We start from the raw sequence: 12,104 nt of genomic DNA, 5'->3' as shown, positions 1-12,104 counted from the left end.
ATTTGGAACCAAAAATATCACTTTTTTATATATTCTTCCAAGGAAAAGTGAAAATATCCTGTCTCAGAGAAAGAAAACCGAATGAGTCATACGCAGTTACACATTCTACGATTTCAACTATTTCTCCCATAGTCGCAGTTCCACGCATCTTTCACACTGGAAAAAAGCAACGCTGCTCGCATTATGCCCCAGGCGATATAAATCACGCAACCAGCCAAGGCTGATTCCTCTCTCTCTCTCTCTCTTTAGCATTTCATCAAACAGTTGGGGAAGAGTCAGACTTCCCCTCAAATGCACTGAGACAAACACGCCGAAGAAGAAATATGCAGGCAGTAATCACGTCCAGGTGCTCCAGAATCATCAACCACGCCGTCTCCTCCCGCGTTAATTGCGTAGCTCACGCACTTCACAAACCGCCCGGGGTTCCGCTTCAGCTGAATCCGAGCTCCGTTTCTACTGGCGCGAGAACTCTCTCGAGTAAACCGAGATTATGGCGCTCTGTCAGAACGGTGCCGTCGGCGTTCAAGCTCAACGCCTTCCTATCTGATTTTCCTTCCCGACCTCCTCAAAACGCGGTGGACATATTTGTTTTGTGTTTCATTTGTGTTATTTTTATATTTCAGCAGGTTTTTGTAATGTAATTACGTTTAGAAACAAAATTGATGTGCGATTTTTGGTATTTGTCAGGGAACCAACGGCGATCAGGGTTTACCGCCGAATGGCTACGCATTGTTCTCTACGGAGGCAGCTCCGGGACCCAAGCAAGAGAAGAAGACGTCGTTGACAAAAAGTGGAGCTACCGGACCAAATGTTGACACTAAAATCATCTCAACTCTAGCTAAATACTTGTGGATGAAGGACAATTCTGAATTTCGGTTTCGTGTCATTGCTGCCTTAGGCCTTCTGATCGGTGCCAAAGTAAATGTTTGAGAAGATTACCTGTTATTTGCACGGGATGTTGATGTTTTAGGTGATTTGATTTTGTTGTTGTCCCCTTTGGTTTGGGGTTTGTAGGTGATTAATGTTCAGGTGCCGTTCTTGTTCAAACTAGCTGTTGATTGGTTATCAACAGCGACAGGCAATGCTGGTGGTCTTGCTGAGTTCACTGCTGCCAATTCTACTGCTCTAGCTCTTTTTGCGAGCCCTGCGGCAGTTCTAATTGGTTATGGTGTAGCACGGTTGGGGGCATCTGCTTGTAATGGTATGTTGCAAGCTTACGTAGGTTTTAATAGTTTGTTCCATTTAATGAAAGTTCGAAGATCTAAAAAAAATTGATTTAAGTTATGAGAGTAAATGATATTTTTTCCTTCAGGGTTCTCTGCTCAAATTGTAGTATGAAAAATCCCTAAATATTCTCTTTTATATTTTACTTTGGAACTTACTGCAATTCTTTTCGTGTAGAACTAAGAACTGCTATATTCTCCAAGGTGGCATTGAGAACGATTCGACAGGTTTCTAGGCAGGTAGGGGGCTGCATTTCTTTATTTTCTCTCCCCTATATTGTGCAATTGTTCTGTTTCTTAAGAGAATATATTTAAATTAGCTCATATTCCTATCTCTTTCATGTTGTACCCTAATTTTTCTGGAAGATGGAACAATTTTGTTTTGGTGAAGGAAAAAAGCAGAAATGTTCCAAGCACATTAAGTAATGTAGGTAGGAAGGGAATTGTTGGCATAGAGTGAAGATCGTGATTAGTTTTAGCTTTTCTCTAGTTCTCGACCAATTTTGAATTAATGATTTCGAGATAAGATCATTGTCATATGTGGAAACTTAGAATCTTACATGGGGTTGCAGCTTGAAAAACAAAAAGATCAAAAGAAATACATCCTCAAGCTGCTTAAAAGATGAAAAGCTCTAGGTTACTGACTACCCGTGACATTGATATAGACAGAAACAGTAGGCCACCCTTTCTGCAGTTGAACTAATAATTGTATGTCCACCCACCCTCTCATTGTTCCATGTAGCCTCCAGCCCCCTCTTTAAGGCTGCCTTATACTCACACGCACCTTCACTAATGCTCCTTCCTAGCCGCACTCTGTCACCTAGCCTTTTTCATCACCACTTTAGATTATCTCTAATAGTGACCGGCCCAACCATCGACCCATCCAACCGTTTCAATATTTAATTAATTTCTCTCTCTTCCACATCACCAAAATTCTATCCAACCCAACCCAACCACATCTATGTTTTATGGTTTATCAGTGACCACTCCAACCACCCAACCACAATATTTAAAAAATGATGAACCAATAACAGTTTGCCATGTGTCACAAAATTTAGTAATCAAATTGAGGTTGGGGTCGGTTGGGAATAGACCATGGGCGGTCTCATGAAATGTATTTTTTATTTTCTTAAAAGTTATCTATCCTAGTTGGCGGTCGACCATTTAGTAGTTTGGTCTCTACTACATGTAGTCTTAAGGTTGTACCATTATCCTATACCAACACTCAGATCCAGCAAACCCTACAGTAGTTGGTCCCATTGAAATTGATATAGAAAATGAGAAAGGAAAGGAGTAAGGCAAAGAAAACAAACAAAGATGAAATTGAGAGATGGAGGAAATTGTGGGGGAAGTGCGAGCAGAGCACCACTGCCATTATTGTTATATCTGGTAAAACTAAGTTGATCTTTCTAATATGATACTCCCTTCGTCCCTAAAAATTGTGGCTTTATTACTATATTGGGACGTCCCTGAAAATTGTGGTCTTTCCTTATTTGGAAATGACCCCACAAACTTTTCCTCTCACTATTTACAAAAAAGTGTGGGACCCAATCTCCACTTAAACACAAATACCACACTTTTCCTTAAAACCCATGCCATCTTTTTTGGTCCACAATTTTTAGGGACGGAGAGAGTAATACCTGTTACCATATTCTAATATTATTGACTTATAAATGTGATTCCAGTGTGGATCTATCAGAAATAGAAAAATAAAAATGAAACATGTGTCCAAATAAATTACAACTAAGAGTTATGAACAATAAATAATGAATAGTTTGCTTCTAGCTTTTTTTTTTTAAAAAAAAAAAAAAAAAAACTATTCGGAAAACTTATTGGATAGCGATTAAGATGATGGTCCTACATAATGTGAATGTTTTATGTATCTTACAATTAATATACCTCGAAAGTAATGGTGGATAACCAGTGGGGTGACAATAGTTCTTGGAAAAAAGAAATAGGACTTAGCAAGGCTTCTTTTGGGATGTCATGTAACAAGTCTGATATATGGGTGGCATAAACTGATTCATGGTCCCCCAAATCCAAAATCCAAGTTTCTGAAATGGAGCTAGAGAAGGATATATTTCTCAAGAAGGATGACAGTACATGAGAAGGAAAACTTGTTGAAAAGACAAAGAACTAAGAAATAAGCAACAGCAATACCTTGATTGCAAGGATATATGTACGCTGGAAGGAGACTCTATGGGGTGAAAGAAGTGTCCACATATGATGGAAGTATATTGATGTTATCTACTAAAGCCAAGTGAACTGAAATTGTGATTCTCGAAATTGCGCTACCTTAGTCACCTCTTTTGATTGACTAAAAAACCTGTTTGCCCTTTTTTCTTTTATGAATTTGTAATCATGTTTGCCAAATTTTCTGGAAATGAAGAGCAGGTCTGTTATGAAGTGAATCATTGAACCGAATTGACAATGTTTCTCTTCTATTTATAATTTTTTGGAAATTGAAAATTAGAAACAGCAGAGCATAAATATTGAAAATAAAACAAAAAGAGATTGAATCAACTAGCTAGGTATTGCAGAAATGTATTCAATTTGGTTCCAGTGCGTACCAAATGGTTTTGATTGACTGAACTATGTTAACCGAAGTGAGTCATACTACTTTTCTAAGGTATCAGATATGATTGATTGGCTTTTCTTGTTCAGTTTTAGCAAGAAATAATTTATTTATGTAGTTTACATGCAGAAAAAAATAATATAAAGTTCACTTACCTAGTTACCTGTATATTGACAAAGTCAGCACATGATTTTTCTAACATATATTGTTGACACGTCTTCTTGCAGGTCTTTTCACATTTGCATGATCTTGACTTACGATATCACCTGAGGTATGTCATGGTCCGCATTCTCTTAGTAAAAAATAATTCCTAGGTCCCCTTGCTGCTTATTGTACCTTGCTTAAATTCTGTGTACACGTATTGAAGAAGCTCTGAGGTGAAGTTTCCAAATGAGCTGAATGATTCAGAATTAAGCTTGAAACATGTCTGTTTATCTTTGCAGTCGTGAAACGGGTGCTCTTAATCGTATTATTGATCGTGGTAGCCGGGCTATAAACTTTATTCTTTCATCAATGGTCTTCAATGTTGTACCAACCATATTAGAGGTGCAATCCCTGGCTGATTCCTTGTTAAGTTTGTTGCAGTAAAAGCTTTTGCAAGCCTAGTTAAGAGTTTGTAGGAACAATTTCAAATAGTCTTGGTCTATGGCCTTTCAGATAGCAATGGTCTCTGGTATCCTTGCCTATAAATTTGGAGCAACATTTGCATGGATAACAACATTATCTATGGCGGCTTACATAGCATTCACATTAACCGTGACACAGGTATTGTTGCTCTCTTTTAATACGAGATGTTCATTTCAATTGCCTCAACATCCTCTTAGTGTCTTCAGAACATTTTCTTTATATGAAAGAACTAGCCAATTGTTCTATCCTATTTATTTTTTATGTTGCTCTGTTTCTTCTTTCTTTTCTTCCTTTTCCTTGTTCTTCCGTACTTGTTCCAGTACTCAAATGAGTCGTGGTTGTGAGACGAATAAATCTAGTCTCTGGGGTGTTTGATAATGTCTCTTATTTTTGTGTTGGTTCAGTTTACATGATATTTAAATAAAGACCACTATTGGATTTTCAATTGCAGTGGAGGACTAAGTTTAGGAAGGCAATGAATAAAGCAGACAATGATGCCAATACACGTGCAATAGATTCTTTAATAAATTACGAGGTGAGTTCTCCTCTTCTTGGTGAGAATTAAGCTACATTTGAGCACAATGTATTGATGTTGATAGTTTCTATTACCTTTCAGACTGTCAAGTACTTTAACAATGAGGCCTTTGAAGCTGATAAATACGATGAGTTTCTTGAGAGTAAGTAGATTCATCTTAAAATTCTGAATTCATTTGTTCAAGCATTTTCCTACCAATATAGAGGCCAACATAAGAAATCTAGAACTTCTTTTACCTTGGTTAAATGATGAAAATTGTTAGAAACAGGTGAAGGGGTTAGGTTCTCAATTCCCAAAGTAAATGGGGAGCACAACTGACAAAGTGAAGTGTGTGTGTGAGAGGGAGGGAGGGAGGGAGGTATAAAATTAATACTCAAAGTTAAGTCTTCAATTCAAATTCGGTGAGAAAGCGTAAATTCTGTTGTGCTGCAATTACATTCGCTAATTTATAACAATATTGTACCCATGGCTAGATGACCTTTCAGCTTGAGTTGCTACCTCATCAGAATGACAAACCACTATTTTTTCTTTTTCTTTTTGGTGAAATCTTTGACCTGAGTTGCTCTTCTCATTTGGGTAGCTAGGTCTGGATAGTGCTATTACATAGTGTGGGACAGTGCACTTTGCAACAGTTCCACAGTTCCCAAAGTAGCTAATAAATAAAGAAGTTGTGACGGGGTTCTTTCTATTTTTTGTCCCTTTCAGATGGAAGAATTTCTAAATTCATACCTCTTACTGCTTGTTAAGTTATAATTTTCATGTTTGATATCATATCAGTTAACCAATGAGGATCCATCTGTCAGGATATGAAGATGCTGCCTTAAAAACTCAAAGAAGTCTTGCTTCTTTGAACTTCGGGCAGAATTTGATATTCAGCATTGCTATCTCAACTTCTATGATTTTGTGTTCAAGTGGGATCATGCAAGGAAATATGACCGTTGGGGACTTGGTAAAAGTCCAACCTTCCTAATAAGCTTTTCTCTCACCCAGTTTTAGGTTCTATTAACTAAGACTTGATTTGATCTCTTATTTATTCATTTATTTATGATTTTTTATTATTATGACTGAAATTTTTTCCTCATAGGTCATGGTAAATGGGCTTCTTTTTCAACTCTCTCTTCCACTCAACTTCCTTGGAGGTGTTTATAGAGAAACAATTCAAAGTTTGGTCGATATGAAGTCCATGTTCCAATTACTTGAGGTATTCACTCATTGTCTGGGTAATGTTTCTTTTCTATCTCGGAGTTTTCCTATCAGCGTTCTTTTCTATGATGTACTATGATTAGTTGAAATATAATACATAGATAGGGGGAGGATCAAATAATAACTTTTCTCCCTGTGTAAATTAGGAACCAATCCGGACAGACGATCCTTGTATGATCTATGGTTGACATAAGCAGATGCGTATTCATACTATAAACAATGCATTATCCTAAATATACATTATTGTAATACATAAAGCTTATTATAAAAAAAAAAGCTTATTATCATGAAAGATTCAATATTCAGTATGAAAAATCAATCATGACCGTCCATTTAGTCAAGATCTATGGACCAAATTGGTTCGTAGTTCCTTTGCTAGGGATGGTTCTGATTTATATGATGCAACCTCGTGATGTTAATTTTTTTTCGCGCATAACGAAAGCAACCTAAAATGTTGCTTACTATTTCTTATTTATTTTTCCTTAAGATGTTTACTGAATCAAAGTTAGATTTTGTTTGTTGGGATTGATCAATGTGGAACATGTTACTGGTGATCTTTTGGAGGACCTAAAGGGAAATTATATGAAGCATAACTCGAGAAACTTGTACTTGTGCTCAATCTTTTTATCTATGCTGAATTTTAAATTCTAAGCATTAGTTTGATTCACATCCAGGAAAAATCGGAAATTGTGGATAAAGATGACGCGAAGCCTTTGGAATTGAATGGGGGATGCATTGAATTTGAAAACGTTGACTTCAGGTGCACCTCCATATTTTCTGGTTGGAATTTCAACTGGGCTTGATGGTCTAGTGTATAGCAATGGAAGAAGTCTTTCATATCATCTTTACAAAGTGATTTTGTTCTCATATCTGACAATAAGTTATCAGCTTAGTCCTACATATTTGCATGAGGAAATGAACCCAAGTATCGATCTTATTAGCGAAGCTCCACATGATATCTTTCTGCCTTAGGAAAAACATAATGCTGAGAAGAAATTTAACTAAAAGTGTAAAGAAGGATCAAAGAACAAGAGGGAGTTGCATCTCGCTAGGCAACTATAGTACAGCTTTTCTTTCACATGCATGATTTTTCGACGATCTATTAAGCTCTGCAACTAGGTGGACCTTTATCAGGCTTAGCTTTCTCATTTTACTGGGTAGAATCATTGGCTATATATTCCCATTTGGTTCTATCTTTATAAACCACTTTCATGTTTCCCACACTCTTCCAGTTTTGCAAAAATTGAAAAAGAAAATATGTTTCGTTAAATACACTTTGTTATAGACTGTGTAGGTCTGGAAATGAAGATATATTTGTTTTATGATATTTATATGTGAAATACTAATAGTAGGTACTTTAATTGTTTTGGTAGATCCATGAGAAAAACATGAAATATTAATAATTTATTTATTTTTAATTAAGGGGGTGATTGGTGGTTTAGGGCAAGGGAATGATAAGAACAGGGAATGGTTTCATTGTCTCCCTTTCTGGGAGGTATGGCTCATTCCTCCACCTTTGGGAACTAGAATTACTATTTAGAGTTCATTCTGCCAAACCAAGCCCATTCTCTTCATTTGTGTTCCTTCCTAGTCCCCAAATCCAACCTACCAATCAAGTGGTTTGTTATCTTTCTGATGAAAATGGGTGAAAAACATGCATTTCTTGGGTATCAAATGGAATAAGTAGAAAGATTCACTATAGAAATGAAATTGACGGCACCTAAATGTTTTAATGTCAAAAATTAACATCTGTGACTGTGACCACACTTCTATTGCTGCAGTTGTTAGTGCAGATGGTCGATTGCCTCTTCATTACATGCTTATCAGAATATATCTATATTAAGGAACTTGCTAGAGTTTAGTGTTGTGATTCTCTGTCAAATATTCCAATCATTCAATACTAATTTTCAAATGTGAAATCCTCTCTAAGCTATCCGACCACACAATTTGCAAATGCAAGTGCGAACCTCTGATAATGTGAAACCTGAAATGGTACAGCAGGCTTTGTTATTTTGTCCTACAGCTTTTGTTTAACATTTTCAGTAGCTAATATATTTTACTGTCTTGAAAAATGATTGAATGTGTTGGTGCTCATCATGTGTTCTACTGTTATGCAGTTACCTCCCGGAAAGAAAGATTCTGGATGGTATATCATTTGTTGTGCCAGCTGGGAAGAGTGTAGCTATTGTTGGAACCAGTGGAAGTGGTAACCAATAATTTCTTTTTCTTGATAATAATATGATCTGTCTTTTGATCTGGTAATAGTGGTAATCAATATTCTTGGCTCTCATGTCTTTCTTGTATGATTTATTCTGTTGCTGAAACTGAATAAAGGTGTTTAAATATATGTAAGCATAATGTTTGTTTTTTGAATAAGAAATGCTTGTCCATGTAGGCATGCTTCGAAATAGTAGTATGTTAACGATATTGGTATTATTGTGAATATTTGATTTATTTGTCATGACACTAACAGTTTAAAGTGATCATAGGTTTTGACATTTTGTGCAATTAGTATCTTGTATACATGTTTTGACATTTTGTGCAATTAGTATCCTGTGTACATAATATGTTGAGACCAGATCTAGTTCTGTAAGTAATTTATGTGGTTTTGGTATACCTTCTCCTTTTAGGCATGATTGTGGGCTTGGTATGTAGCTCTTGATATTCATGTCCATTTTTCACCTCTTTCTTGAACTATCATAAGTTTCTTAATTTTAGAGTCCTGTCTATTGATATCTCTGCACATATTTGCAGGAAAATCAACTATTCTAAGATTGCTTTTCAGATATTTTGACACCCATGCTGGACATGTAAGACTGTAAACCCGTTTCATTTACACAAGTAATTGGTTGGAATTTTAAAATCCATTTTACTTCTGATATGGCGCCATTTGTCAATTTCTTCTGTAATAATCTCCAGCAATAGATGCTCGTTCTTCATAAATATTAATCACTAAATATCTCCTTGGTTCCATGTTATTTTTTCTTAAGTTCCGTTATACATTTTTACTTGACAGATAAAGATAGATGGGCAAGATATCAGGGCAATAACGCTCGAGAGCCTTAGGAAATCCATTGGTGTTGTTCCTCAAGACACTGTAAGTTGGCAGTACCATGCAAGTGCTTACTTCAGGAATGAATCTTTGGCTATTCAGAAATTCTTAACCTCCATTTGTTGCAAATTGCTGGCAGGTGCTATTCAATGATACTATATTCCACAACATCCACTATGGTCGCCTTGCAGCTACGCATGAGGAGGTTTCCTGTTTAAATTAACATTATTCTTACTATTGTGATTTTTACTTTCAAAGATTTTCCTCTTATTTGCCTTCTAACATTAGGTATATGATGCCGCTCGTCGAGCAGCTATTCATGACACAATCATGAAGTTCCCAGAGCAATATTCTACTCTAGTAGGGGAAAGAGGACTTAAGGTATATCTTGTATTTTCTTCCTTCCGAATCCAATTATCATTGGCAACAAATCAATGCTGGTAGCATATTGGGTTCTTCAAGCATAGTTTTTTGTGACACGAGACAATCAAATTTATCCTAGCTTATGTTCTGACATATCTGTTTATTTCTTACATCTTTGTGAATTGTGGTATTAGTTCAGAAACATTAACAAAAATACAACTGCAATTTATCTTGTAAACATGACAATCGTGCTCTGTGTGGTGTGTTTTGCCTTTTCTTTCTCAGTTTGCATGTTAAGTTTCTTAAGATGTATGAGATGATGTTTAACTTTATGTTGGTTAAATAGTTGGCAATTACCCTATCTAGTGAATGCCATCTGTGGTTTTGTGCTTGCTTCTGATCAAATCATTGATCTCAATGTGATACTCTTACATTTTGGCAGTTAAGCGGTGGGGAAAAGCAAAGAGTGGCACTTGCTCGTACATTCTTGAAAGCACCTCCTATATTGTAAGTATCTATTGCTTCTGATTATCCAAAATCATGTCGTTTGCTTCCTTCTTTCCTTCCTTTTGTTTTCATGTATTAGTTGAAGGGGGTAAAAATCTAACGATGGACGATAAATTATTGAAAATGTAATCTCAACTAAACCTGGAGGAGAATGAACCATTACTGAGTTGGGAATGAGATTAATCCTTTTGTTTATGTAGTGGTTTCACTGTCTATTGATAGAGTTTAAGGTGAATAGAGATAAAATGGGTGAATAGGACTTTAACCCAAGAAAACATGACTGAAAGCTGAATGGAAAACAATGAAATCCTCAGGCCAATCTCAAATAGAGCATATCAGTACTCCCTAACTCTTAGTCCATGCAAAGGTCCGATAACCTATTGACACAGCATAGATAGCAACAATTATGATAAATGAGAACTGAACTAATTTCCAAAAGCTTCAAATGCCAGCGTGTCTCTAGAAAACCAAAAACTGAACCTTTCTTTTGTCCCACTTTTCCAGGAAGATGGTATACTTTTGTTAAATGCCTCTCGTGTATAAGAAGAGAGCAAACAATATGAACACCCAGTTTCTCATTTTCTATCAATGCTTTAATATGTTTTATGACTTGTCATTATATGTGGTTACCCATCATCCATTGCTCCTATTATTCTTCCCAGTGAAATATTATGCTATGCCGTGTTTGAGTTCCCTGTAATTTGGCAATCTAGTTCCTGAAATAAATTTATGTATGTATAGTTGCTTCTATCAATATAGATTGGTATATTGTCCTGAAATTAGTCATGTGCGCGAGCTCCTTATGATCGATCATTCTGTATAATGCTCTAGTCACCTTTTTCGAGTTCCGCACGAACTGAACGATAATCCTATAGTTGATCTTTTGGAATTGCACCGGCATTCCCTGTCCGGTTTTAAATTCTCATTGTTCTTCTTTTTCTAGGTTCTGTGATGAAGCTACAAGTGCGCTTGATAGCACAACAGAGTCAGAGATTCTAAATGCATTGAAATCCCTGGCAAATAATCGGACTTCAATTTTCATTGCTCACAGGCTCACAACAGCAATGCAATGTGACGAGGTATTTATTTTGTCTTGAGATTAGAAAAGTAAGTTTCCATTGGCTATGCATGAGATAACACTAGTGTATTAATTTTAGAAGTCATGTGGTGGTTGAAATGCATATTTACACTGGCCATTGTTGACATTTACTATCCGGTGTATGCTATTCCTAGATCATAGTTTTGGAGAGCGGAAGAGTAGTAGAGCAGGGGCCTCATGATCTTCTCTTGACCAAGTCGGGCAGATACTCACAGCTTTGGGCACAGCAAAATTCCACTGTCGATGCCATTGATGCAGCCATCAAACTGGAAGCATGACTTCCATGTTCTTCTTTTTTTGGCTGCTTGCATATAGGAGAAGATGGTACATAATTGGGATTTTTCATTAAATACAAACATGTTTGAATGAGGGACCATTACAGGCTTTTAGATAAGTTCTTGCCCTGCTTTAGAAAAAAAAAATTAATAATGCCTCCCCATTTCCCTTATGGTGGTTCAAATCTCCTACCTATTAGTTAGAGGAGAAGCAGCTAAGTTCTTGCGCAACCTTCCAGGTAAGTATTTCATCATCAAAAACTGCCCTTTTCATTCCTGCCATTGCCTCTCTCTAATTTTGTATATAGAAAATTGGAATTCAAGAAATCTAGTTCCTTCTCTTTCATGTACCCTTGTTAAGTAACTGTTTCAACTTGCACCTCAATTTGATTGTTACTATTCCATTATATATATATGTACTACACCAATATAATGATTGTAGGACTCAATATTTTATATTAAATGGTAAAAGTTGTTAAAAATTGTAGGTCCAAGCATCACATTAGTGCTTTCTTTTACGTGTATAGCCAAGAAAACTGTATATAGGATAGGCTTTAGATGAACTCTACCATTGTATTATAATTGTATTTTGAAGCTCGTAACAAATATATATATTTGTTACATCCTCTATCCACAAAAGTCATG

General features: G+C 36.2%; 1 protein-coding gene across 1 annotated transcript; it reads left to right on the top strand.

Moving 5' to 3' along the window:
- On the top strand, positions 1-11,866 carry LOC131002306 (ABC transporter B family member 25, mitochondrial). The gene is made up of 20 exons (XM_057928801.1): positions 1-575; positions 688-918; positions 1,015-1,201; positions 1,402-1,463; positions 4,026-4,069; positions 4,242-4,344; positions 4,456-4,563; positions 4,877-4,960; positions 5,042-5,102; positions 5,764-5,909; positions 6,045-6,161; positions 6,838-6,923; positions 8,281-8,369; positions 8,918-8,973; positions 9,180-9,260; positions 9,355-9,420; positions 9,504-9,596; positions 10,021-10,085; positions 11,029-11,164; positions 11,319-11,866. Exons 1-20 carry the CDS (start codon positions 324-326, stop codon positions 11,460-11,462), a joined length of 2,211 nt encoding a protein of 736 aa, XP_057784784.1. The 5' UTR covers positions 1-323; the 3' UTR covers positions 11,463-11,866.
- Positions 11,867-12,104: the final 238 nt, after the last annotated feature.

Source organism: Salvia miltiorrhiza, unplaced genomic scaffold, assembly GCF_028751815.1.
Source record: "Salvia miltiorrhiza cultivar Shanhuang (shh) unplaced genomic scaffold, IMPLAD_Smil_shh fragScaff_scaffold_107_1, whole genome shotgun sequence".
NCBI lineage: Eukaryota > Viridiplantae > Streptophyta > Magnoliopsida > Lamiales > Lamiaceae > Salvia > Salvia miltiorrhiza.
This window is presented reverse-complemented; position numbering and strand designations above follow the sequence as displayed.